The following is a 12,354-nucleotide window of genomic DNA, read 5'->3' as shown; positions in this document are numbered from 1 at the left end:
TTGCAATAAATTCATTATGATCAAGCAGCACCAGTTAAAGCAATCACTCTCCTGGCCAAAGAAATAAGTGAGGAAAAGAAAAACAAAAAAACCAAGTCTTCGCTTTTCTGATGTCCTGTTGCATCAAAGCACAGGTTGCAACAAGCTGAGAAAGTGTAATGTGCTTCAACGTCTTTTTCAGTTGCTATGGTACAGTTTCTTATGGAAAATTCCTTGTTCTGCGTGATGTTTTTCCTGCCTCATTTGGGATGGCAGAACCGTTCCTTGTGTCACCTGAGAAACCGGGCTGTCAGTTTCCACCTATTGGTGAGAAAGAAACTCATCAGCAGCAGAAGTCAATGGAAAATTCCTCGGGTAGAAGTTTCTGCGCTGGAGGCCAACATGACACCAGGGAGGAAGGACGGATGGGTCAGGGGCCAAGGGGGCCACGCAGGAGATCTGGCTTCCACCTCAGGGTCGGCCACAGATTTCCTGCGTGAGCTGGGGCAAGGGATTTAAGCCCTGGGACTCCCGGCTCGTGCAGGCAGGACAATGAAGCATCCTTCCCCCATTCTTCACCCTGTGCGTGAAGCCCCAGGTCTGTAACCTGCCCACAGGCCAACCAACTAGCTCCAGGTTACAGGAGCAGGGCCATAGCCCAAAAGCTCTTCAGGCAGGGGTTATTTGCAGCTGCAGGGCCGCTTAATGCTTCGCACAGTGAGGTCTTGTTTGGACCTTGGGGCTCTAAAGTAACACACACAAATAAAAATAAATAATTGCTTTGTTCTCCGCTCTTAAGGAAAAATATCAACATAGGCAAGGAGGGAAAACTCCAGCTTTACTGTACAGCCAAGCAGGAGAAAACGTTTGGCTTGTAGAGGAGATCTGCCATCTATTTTCTGCATAGATAATACCAAAACTTGCCAAAAACACGGTATAAAAATGGTATTATAGCATCACACTAGTGATACAAAGCAATCAGGGATAGGGCCTTTTCACTAGAGGAATTTCTTTTATGGATTAGGTGGAAGTAATCTGATTTTAATGTGACATTTTTCCTGCTGGAATGTTTTTCCTTCCAATCAAAAAATAATTAGATTCCACCACTTTTGATTCATGACAAAACCAAAGCATGGTTTAAAAAGAAAAAAAAAAGAAAAAAAAAGAAAAAGGCGTTAACATTTTAATGCAGTTGGATAGCTGCTGTACTTCAGAATGCCAAAATTCCCATGGGCTCCCTATGGTGATGAGAAGGGCTTTTGACCTCTCTGAGGAAATGGGTTTTGAAAATAACAAATGCATAAGTGCTTGAAAAGGGACTCCTTTAGTAATGTCTATCATGAGAATGATGAGCATTCAAGATGTGACAATGCAATTGCACTACATGGGACAAATTTTCTTTTGGTGCCAATATTTAAAGCTCCATTGACTTCAGTGGAGTTTCACCCTTTAATCCAAGAAGGTATCGACTTATTGGATGTCACTTGCAGTTGCATACAACTACTTCTGTCTTTTAGAGTCCCTCCCCTTCCCAGATAAGTTCAACACAAAAATTAATGGAAACAGGTGTAGGAACGAAAGAAAATGTGCCAAATATTAATTGAACACAAATCAGGACATTCAAAATTTTGATTCCCACAGCACTGACTTCAGCATAAAGTCAGTTGAAAAATTTGACTGAAAAATGTTAATGGTGTAAAATAAAGTTTCAAAGAATCAACAGCAGGAAAATGTTGATTTTCAGTTATCTTTTTGGCTTTCTAAAATAAAGAATCAAATTCAATATTCCAAAGTGAAAAAAGCTCCCCCCCAAAAAAAACACACACACAAAAAAATCTTGCCCATAATTTTAAAATATTTGCCCAAATAAACTTTTCATTTTAAAATACCAAATTATTTAAATTTTATTGAGGATGCACACTTTTCCATTTCAACATTTCAGTTCAAAACTTGAGATAAAATTGAATCAAGCGCCTTCTGCTTTAACTTACATTCTGATTTTAAAGCAGAAAGTAATTTTGAAATGCTGAAATCTCCCATGGGAGGAAAATTCTATTTTTGAACAGCTTTACTTCTGTGCATTTAAAATCTCAGCTATTACCCTGGAACTTTGGAGGGGGAGGAGTTGTACTGAATATGGAATAATTCAGTAAAGGCTGCATTATTCTGGTTGTACAAAGTGGTAAAGGCACTAGGACCTTCCTCTCTCACTTTGCATTATGGTGGAGGAACCACTCTTTCAAGGCTATCATCAGATGAAGAACTGGATGGCAATGTCATACAGAAGCCTGTGCAGGATGCCTGCACATCAGCACATTGCTCCACTGATCATTATCCTCATTCTTATCCAGAGGCTACCAAATTTGACTCCCAAGAAACTTATGCAGTAAAAATCATGTGCAAATGGAAAGGATGTGGAGAATGGAAGTTAAAACTGGCTTTAAGCATGGCAAAGTTGTAAGCAAGGTCTAATGAAGCTATAGAAGTTTGAACCAAAACCCAAGATTTGAATACAAATTACTTTTGACAAACTTTACGTCCTGATCTGAAGTAATTGCTCAGAAAATCTCTCCCAGACTGAACAAAATTATAATCATCAAAGAAGGATTCTGCAATTTAATTCCTATGCTACTGCAAATACTCATCAATTTACAAATCCTTTGGAAGAGCAAAAGTTTTGCATACAGCAATATTTTTGTGCTAGAACCCGCCATTGGGATTATGATGGGCGATCTCATCTTCAATAAGGTTGGTGCTGTTACATTAATATTCCTAATACAAAAAAATCCACAGAATGGCTCCTCCACTTTTCAGCAACCAGTGCAAATTATGGTATCTCTTAAATATCCGGTCTCTTTGATAATCACAAGCACTGCTGTTACATTTCTTTTATCCCAGCAACCTAACAATCTTTCTCCTCATATCTCCAGCAGCACAAGTAGCAGCTGGGGTCTGGAGGTGGAGTGCCGGACGGGTACAGAAATAAACGGTGACCCAGAAGAGCTTTTTGTTCTTCAGCTGTCTTGTACACCATTGATCCTTTCACACTCCCCAAAGATATGAGATATTTTATAATTATGACCATAATGAAACGCCATCAGGGATTCAAAAGGACTTCCCTCCTGAACATCTAGAGAAGCAATAAACATCAGTTTAAAACCTAAAAAACCAAATCAACAAGTGCTGCAGATAACAACAACAATAAAGCTGCAGATACAAGGCCCCGCCATGCCGACCTCCAGTTCTCTTCACTGAGGCTCCAGAGGCGTGTGGATAAAATTCCCTTCCCAACCTGACCTGGATATTCAATTAGTTGGCCATCAGGATGAAATGCAGAAAAGAGGGAAAGCTCGATGAACATATCAGCCTAGTGAAAGGCAATTAAAAAGATCCTTAATCAAACACTGCTGCTTTTAACAAGTCAGGTAATGTATCAAAAGCAAAGCCTACTTGCCCAAATCCTTTTGCTCCCTGAATCCAAATCCTGAAGTCACGCTGTTAGGGAGGGCAAAACCTAGGTAGTGACTTTAATTGCTTGAACTTTGGAGCAGTACAGCTGCAAAATACTAGCTTAATTGGAGTAAATGACCAACAAGCCTACCCTGTTGTCTTTCTTATCTTTTATTTCCTTTTTCCTCCCCCACCCTCTCCTTCCTTCTCTTTGCCTGGGAGAGGGAGATTTGTACACATCACTGTCTCACAGGGTACCACTTCTTACTGGAGCCCTCTCTGGTTATTGCTTGGATACATGCAAACCATGGGCTTTTGTATTTTCCCTGCAGTTTCCCTATTGTCTGAGCACGATTCATCTGCTCAACCTTTGTGATGCTGGTTTGGTTTTGTCTTGTCTAATGAGTTTTATTAGTAATTGTGTCTCAGGGTTTATATTTATGATGCCATGTGTAGAACAGTGTCACCCTTAACAACATGCTTGCTGGCTTAAACAATACCTAGAGATAAGAATATTTTCTCCATGTTTGCAACATAGGAGATATTCCCTGTAACAAAGCCTGAGGACATAGAGCGAATTCTGTCCATACAGAGCTGCTGCCTGTTAAAAGTAACAAGCGAAATGATTAAGAGTCTGCATTGCCTTTCCTTTGTTCCGTAATCTTGCTCTAAGAGAGCACCATGTTAAGAGACTGAATATATTCATATACTTCATATTTTTTGCATTCATGGATACAGTGTGCATTTCGTAAGTCTTCACACTATTTCCTTGATGCTTTGCTCCACCACCTTTCTTTGGGTTGAAGAGGAGGGGAGAAGCAGCTTTTGTCTCCTATGAATCAAACCATCACCTTCTGCGGATCAGACTGAGTACTAGCTGCCCAAAAGTGCCATTTTATTTACAGTCATCCTACAGCTTGCACAACTTAAACAACAACACACACCAAGAACCTCAATAATTCAAGTGTATCAGGATGCAGAAATGCTTAGCTTGCACAGTATTAAATGGCTCATTAGTTTACTTAAAAGCAACAACCCAGAAGCTAATTCCAAATACCCTCTTGTCAGAGACAATGAAGTTTGTCACAGATGAGGTTAGAAAAGCTTGTTCCATCACAGAATCTGAGATACAAAGAAAACAGTGCTCACTGGTTTTGGCTCGAATGTGTTCAAATAGGCTTTGATCTATGGCATTCTTAGCATGATTACCCAGGGAGTTAACACGCCGTGCAAAACTCCAAGTCCAGCTCAGCACTGACACAGCTTCTAATGATCTGCCAGCAGATGGGCAGCTTGTGATCACAGAGAGTTTATACCCAAGCTTGTAAACTAATACTTCCTTTTCTTATTACAAGAGCGTGGAGATCTAGGAAAGATTTAAACCCAGGATTGCTATCTTTCCTTAGACTGCATTTACATTTAAATAATTGCCCTTCTTTCTTAAAAATGAAAACTCCTGGCACCAAGGTATGTTTCTGCAGCAGCTTTGTTCTTAGCACTTCTCTGAATTTGTCTTGTCTTTCTGAGGGGGATATCTAAAAAAGCCCTCTGTAAGAGAAGAGAAATTCAGGGGACTATTCTGACAACTTTTCTGCAGTCTGCTGCCATATTTCTTTATCATAGGGCAGACACTAGTCTCTCAGCGATTCAAATGTCTCCCAGCACAGCCTTTGGCTGCAGTTGTGGAAGAATCAAAGTTTCAGAAGACAGCTCTTGAGATGCTTTAGCTAATGAATACTGTGGATTTTAACATGTATGCTTCTATACAGTATACCCATAGAGAAAGGTCAGAGAAAGCATAACAAAGTGTTTCTTAAAAGCTTTTATGGACATTTGAATGGGATGACTGGTCTTATGAGGCCAAGAACTCACTGTGGGTGGGCACAGCCTTTTATATATGATGAAAAATAAATACTGCACGCTCAGGCAGAGAGTCCATCCCAAGACTAGACCAAAACAAATAAAATGCAAAGATTTCTCTGTACACTTTCTCTCCATTATTAAGAAAAACACCTGATGCTTTTCTGTGCTTTTCCCATAGAAATCGCTCTACGTATTTCTGTGTACATGTTCTGTCAATAAACACAAGCTGCAAAGTTGAGATGGCAAAGCTGTCTTCTGCCGGAGGAATGAACACCTGTGTGCTTTGCTCTACCTGGAAGCCATCCTTTCTTGCAGTTAAGAAAGTTTACCAGTCCAAGATAAATCTCTTACCAGTTTGTTTAATGTTGCCGTTTACCACAGTCCTGTTTCAGATGTTGAGGCCAAACTCAAAACACACAGAGATTAATAGGCTGGACAGACTCACATTGATTAAAATGGGAAATCAATTCTGGATTGGGGTTCTATCACTGCAAAGAAAAGTTGAGACTTCTCTCTTCTTCCTCATTTCTGACAGACATACTTTATTTTGCACTGTGTTTATTCCTCAGCTTGATACAATTTCAGGGTTCTCTAAAACGCTGCCATTAAAAGAGGCAAAAAATTGTAACAAAGTGCAATACAACATTGTCATAAATGTGCGAAACCAATTCCAGCAAGGAAACGTGCTGCATCAGCATGCATAATGCAAAAGACTTAAATGAGTTGGGAAATAGTCACCTTCTAGTAAAATAAGTTTTGCTGCAAATAGCTGAATTCAGATTAACTTGCAGAAGGATTCACTGCATCTGCAAGGAAGGCAAAAGGCTTGTGCCTTCCTCTCCAGAAGCAAAAGCTAAGGCAAAAAGGACATACGTTCTCCAAGAAGAACCATGTGAATTTGAGGCTTAAGTCTGTGCTCCTACACCAAATCTTCAGGATGAGAACTGTTATTTACGGTGTCTGAAACCACACCTCACTGAAAACCTGCACCTCATGTCTCCTCTCAAGGTCAGGCACAAGACTGGAAGGACCCTTCCTACAAGGCTGAGTTGAACGCAGAGCTCTTGGGCTTCATATCTGATGCCTGCTGGGGCTGGCTGTAGAGTCCACCCCGCAAATCCAACCTCCCCAATGGTGGCCAGAGAACTGATGCGCCTGGAAGTCAAAGGCAGTTTACAGCTGTAGTCAGCCATGGGCTCCAGGAGCTGAAGGACAGTGAACTTGCCTCTACCCATTCCCAGCTGCAGAGGGGTGGGCAGCAGTCCCTTCTCCAGGTACACTGTGAATGCAGTGGGGGTTCAGAGCCCTCAGGGCAGTGCCAAAGGCTCATCCCAGTCATTATGTTGGGTGCAGGACACTAATGTACCTCTGATGATGCTAACACTCTTTCACATCATTGCCTGCCGGGACAGATGAGCATCAGCTCTCTGTTGCAATGGCTGGGGTGCAGGCAAGCTGTGAGCCTCTGGCCTTTTAGCTGCTTCTGATCCCTCTTCTCCTCTGCTCTCCTGGTCCTGAGGGTTTCGGCCACAGGAGGATATAAGTATGTTTCTGTTAACGACAGGGAAGCTGCTACATACCATACAGGGACTATCTGCTGGTTTATTATACAGGGTTAGTATTTAAAAAAAGGACATCAATCTTTACGTCACAGAGCATAAGCCAATCTCTACGTGTTGGAAAACCTGGAAGAAATATACTCTTTAAGGTTTATTAGATACTTATTTGATGAAGGGTTTCTAATAGGTACAGTATTAGCCATTTTTAGGTACCAGAAAAGTTACTACTAAGATCCACTGTTGCAATTTGTCCATTCCTGAAGTGAGCAGATACAGTATGCAAAATGAGGTGAGAATTTACCATCAGCATAGACAGGAACGGCATTGCTGGACAACAATAACACAAATAATTTTACTCTCACCTGATGATACAGCACCTCTGTGCACTCCCCATTGCACAAGTGAACTTAATAGACGGAAGCAACACAAGCACATGGCAGCAAGGACAGTCCTGGAAAGAGCAACCCTGTGTAACAGGGTACTTCCACTTCTAAATCAGAGGATGAAGAATGAGCCCATAAGCTTTTGCCTTGCACTTTACCACCCAAGAAGGAGCTTTTCAAGCTTTCCCACACAGTGCTGGTCAATGCATTTCTGTCCGGAGGCAATCCCATTGCCATTCCAGTCTCAACAGCCTCTTGAGTGGAGACTGCAAATACTGCAAAGCAGTTGCTTTTCTTCTGATGAGAATAAAACAGAGACAAGACAAATCATGTCCTCCTGCACAAGTGGTTGGAGCGAATCAGTCATGTATTGTTCTTTCTTTGCCAAAGGCTGAGACTGAGGTTCTTTTGTTTCTTTTCCATTTGTTTCTCCCTTTTTCTGTTCCTCCCTACTTTGTGTGGGACATGTTCCCCTTGATGGGTATTGTTTTCAGCTATTTCTTTTTTGTTGTTAAGGCAGCCATGGGCCTTCCAAGCTGTGGGCACCAAAAAAATGAGAGCACATCTTTGAAAGGCAGCCTAAGAAACCAAATCTAAACAAATCCTAAGCAACACTCAGAAATGAGAGGAGCTGTGTGGGAATGGCTTCAGTTCAGAAAGTTTCAAACTGAAACTGTAGCTCAAAGTAGTATTCATAACGGCAGTTGAAAATTCTGTCAAATCTGTATTTCCCTCAAAATGATATAAATTGGAGACTGTTTGAAGTTAGCTTTGGTTTCTCACTGTCCAGTCTTGGGAATAAATAAATACATGATAGAGACAACCACCTCATTTTCCATTCTTTCTTTCCAGTGCTATGGGAAATGAACCAAGGTGGGAGGAGGGTAGAGGGGAAGGAAGTGCAGCTGTGAAGACAGCTTTGCTTCCCATCTCCTTAGCTCTGACTCCAACCCTCCAGTATCACTCACTGCCACTCAAGGGATCCTCTGGAGACTGAAAGCCTTTTCCTGCACCCTGTGACCTGTACCATTACTGACTTTCAATAGTTTCCAGCAACCAGTTTTCAAAGGCATTTAGGTAGCTAAAGGTGAAGCAATCATTTACTGGAATTGTCCAAAGTACTAAGCTGACTAACACTCTGATTTCTATTGACCAGACTTCACACTTCCAAGTTGTTCAGGGACTTTTTAGAAAACCAGTTAGTCGTTGATTTAGCACCTGAATGCCTTTGAGATGCTCCTTTCATGTGCCTAGCTGACATCTGAGAATGGAATTTAGATTCCCCAAATGCAGAAAGAAAAAAAAAAAATCCCTAGAGAGATTATTAGTTATACAGAGATATGCTGCAATTTAGAGAAACAGGCGATAATTGGTATGCATACACCACATATTTTTTCTAAATGCAAACTATATCCCAATGCAATACGTTTTACATTTAAATGTTTAACTGCACCCAAAAGCTAATGAGCAAGTCGCTAGCCAGAGGTACTGCACAACTTTTCATCAACAGAACTTTAACAATTTCAGACCTCATTGCAGGGTCGTGACTTAGGTTATTTGACACCTTTTTCCCCTGCAGGGGTTTTATACTTCAATCACAGTGATTACCTGCAATCTGCAAGTAATAGTCTTCAATTATTATGGGCACTGGTGGGCTAGAGATAAGACCAAGCGAGTGTTCACCTCATACCAGATCTGTATGCCTCATGACTTAATTCACATACTGGCCTTTGAAAAGCAATAACCTGTTCTCTGTGGAACGTCCTGCTCAACCACAGGCTGAGAAATTCATACCAGCCCTCACAGCCTGGGAACTACTGAGCTCAATGGCTGCCTGTCTCTCCTTGCGCCCCTCAGTCATAGTTCCACTAAGGAGAGGTCCCTTTGGCATCCTTGGCAGAGAGAGCAGCTGGTACTGAAAGGTGCTCTCACTTCTGTCCAACAAACCAAAAGAAAAACTAGCTTAAGGAAAACTGAGAAAGTGAGGGCTCTAAAAGGTGATCATAAAGATACCTTTCAGCAGTTGGTCTTTTATTTGTGTTAATTAATGATGGAAGAGTGTTCCTGGAATTGTCTACCCACACAATCATATTTTTTAAATGAGTCAAAAATGCTGAGCTCAGGTATTTTATTATAGAGAATATATGTCTAAACTAAAATGCGTATATTAATTAAACATCTTCCAGTGAGAAAAAAACAGCCTTATCATTTTTCCCCAAGTGCTATTGTGGAAAATGAGAAGCTTGTTGAGAGGTTTAATTAACAAGTTAATGCTGAAAAAAAAATATTTGAAGAACATTACAGAATATTACCAACTGTGTTACTTTTATCTCTGACATTTTAAATGGCTATTAGGTTCCACTTGCTGCTGGCCTACCCCATGCCCATTACACACATGCCGCTAAGCCTGAGACAAAGAGCAGCTCCCCAGCAAAACCCTGTCAAAACCAAACCAAACGCACTTGGACCTTATGAACCTTGGTGGCATTTTTGCTGGGAAAGGTTTCTCAAGACAGAATGATAATCAAGCTGCATAGATCACAGAATAAAAAAGGTTTGGGAGATTAGCCATCCCAGAACAGCTGATAAGCACTCCTGCTTGCAGGGGGAGATGGGGCAGGGGCAGGGGCAGGGGCATGAGCTTTCCACATCCCAGCCACGTGGATCCCCCAGCAGGATCCCCCAGCAAGCACCTCTCTTGCAGAATCTGATAGCCAGAGTACAAATGATGTAGGAAAGGGAGGGACAGAGCAGGTGAACTCCTGCTGTGCGCTTGGGCTGCCATGCAAGCCAATACACCCTCATTCATACACAGAAACACAGAAATCTATTCATATTTTCTTGCATGCATATATTCAGAGTGGGCAGTGGGCCCTTCTGCAGTTCTGATGGCTCCAGGCATAGCGTAACCCATTGCCATCCGGAGCCTCCCTGCACTGGGCAGGTCTGCAAACTTGCAAAGCCAACCGCACGGTTTCCTCCAGGACACAAACCGCTCTCAGAAGTCATAGTCTCAAAGCACTGACAGGCTTAATTTCTCAGAGACAGCTGCTGGCAAGAGGTGTGAAGATGTTATACACAGCTGAAAAACAACATGGCTCACACTGCAACTGCGATAAACACTATCCTGTCTTAACTGATGCTTACTGTGGGCAACTGAATTCCTGATCATTTTGTCCCAAAATGCATCTTTGGGTGAGCCTGTGCTCAGGGCTAACTGCATTTTACATACTCATGTTTCTTAATAACAATGCACTTGCTTGGTGATGAACTCAAGAAAATTAGAAGTAGGGTTTATGAAATAATTTTGGCTAAAAATTACGTAAGTACTTTCGTATTTATTAGACTTAAAATTTCTCATTTTATTCTTATTTATACTACCTTGCTTCCCTGGGATGTGTATTTCTTAGTTAGACAAAACTCTCACTGACACAAAGGAATAAATCCAAGGCCTAATCCTGCTCCCATGCTTAGGCTCATGATAAGGAGGTTTTCACAATGGATTACTTTTTTTCCCCATTCAACTTATATTTAAGTACTACCCATTTAACCTCCATCATGTTATTTTCCCATTACGCCTTTACATACATATGCAGGTTTCTGTATATATAATCAACATCCATAGAACTTCATATGCAGCACAGAGTCTGAAAGGCATAATTTAATCATTACAATATAAACAGTGCTATTTGTCATCTACGTATTACTGATTTAGCTACGTATTTTGGTGCCAAAATAGTGCATGTATTTCTGATACATATGTATTGTCAAATGACAAACTGAATGTAGCAATGCCACTGAGATTACACCTACTAAAAAAGCAGCATGTTGGTTTTTTTGCTCTTGACTAATACCCTAAATTGCTGAGAATGCTTGTGCATGTGTTTAATTTCAGCTTTCATAAAGTCCTTAAGTGTACCCTTTACATGAAGTCCATGGCTGGCCTTGATGTTGACAGTGCATTCCAGTGCTCTGCTGAAGAACAGTCTGCTTATCTGAAGTTTACCTGACAGATTTACACAAGAAGGTGCGTGCTCTTCCTGAATTCTGGCACTGGACACTTTCCTGAGAGTGCATGTTTCCTGCTGCCTTGCCTCGTACTCTGTCTCTGTAGTTGAAATGCATACTTTGGATCTTCATTGCTCAGATCTCCTTAAAACATCCACTATTTAGTATGTTTCATGTGCTGTATTTCCAGGTGATAAAACAGTCATGCTATTCATAAATTAAAAATCAGAGTCCAAGCTGCTCTTTCTTGCAGTTGCATTTCCAGCATTTGGACTCTCAGAGCAAGTAGTTTACCGAATAATTCAGGTCACAGAACAACATTCTGTGTGATGAAATGCAAATATTTTGCTGAAAGCATGATTTCTTGCCTTTTTTATTAGATGTAAATGGACTTCATGGACAGATCAAGACTGCAACACAGGTAACTTCTGGGGGAAAAAGTGATTCCATAGGTTCATCTCTACACTAAATGTGGAAATATTCCTTTCTTTCCGATTCTGAATTTTTAAGGAGGTAGAAACCCCACGCTTTTCAAGTTGAATGCTTCTGCCTTTGGGAGAATTTATTCTATCTGGTTAGAAAACAAAAGAAATGCAGGTCTGCTGAATCTCAGAATGAGAGACAGAAGTTAAAAAAATCTAATTTCTCACAGATTTATTTATTCCCTGCTACATTTTATTTGTTGGGCAAAGGAAATATGTGACCACATTATTGGGAAAAATATCTGAGACTCAGTATGCTATGGTCTGGGAGACAAATCTCTTGCCAGTTAACAAAAGTCAAATGCAACTAATGAAATACACCACTGATGTATATGGCTGACATTTCTGACACATGTATGACTTGATGAACAATTGCAAAGGCACAATTTTTAAATGGTGGCTGCAATCAGGGATTAAAACATGCAATCAAACTACAAAATTATTTAGTCAAGGTGATAAAATATACCTTCATATATCTTTATTCAGCCAGTATCTCTCTTACAGATTTACCCAGCCAATAAAATATCTCCAGAGTAAAGCACACAATGGGATGAGGATGAGCAGTAAAGATAATATGCATATCCCTCCTTGTAATCTCAACCTCATTCATGTTTGGCTTTCAGCATCTAA

The 12,354-nt window shown here is 40.9% G+C and overlaps 1 protein-coding gene across 4 annotated transcripts in view; it reads right to left on the bottom strand.

Moving 5' to 3' along the window:
• The window catches only part of NTRK2 (neurotrophic receptor tyrosine kinase 2), a 201,126-nt gene that overhangs the window by 64,426 nt on the left and 124,346 nt on the right, over positions 1 to 12,354 (bottom strand). The window contains exon 13 of one of the 4 annotated variants that reach the window (XM_072859246.1): positions 164 to 300. The exons of the other annotated variants lie outside the window; for them this stretch is intronic. Coding sequence (XP_072715347.1) covers positions 290 to 300 — 11 coding nt within the window. The 3' untranslated portion in view covers positions 164 to 289. Of the gene's footprint in view, positions 1 to 163; positions 301 to 12,354 lie in introns of those variants that run through there. 4 annotated transcript variants of the gene reach the window in all.

The sequence above is a fragment of the Ciconia boyciana genome, chromosome 4, assembly GCF_034638445.1.
Source record: "Ciconia boyciana chromosome 4, ASM3463844v1, whole genome shotgun sequence".
In the NCBI taxonomy this organism is placed as follows: Eukaryota; Metazoa; Chordata; class Aves; order Ciconiiformes; family Ciconiidae; genus Ciconia; species Ciconia boyciana.
Note: the sequence above shows the minus strand (reverse complement) of the source record. Positions and strands in the feature narration are given on the sequence as shown.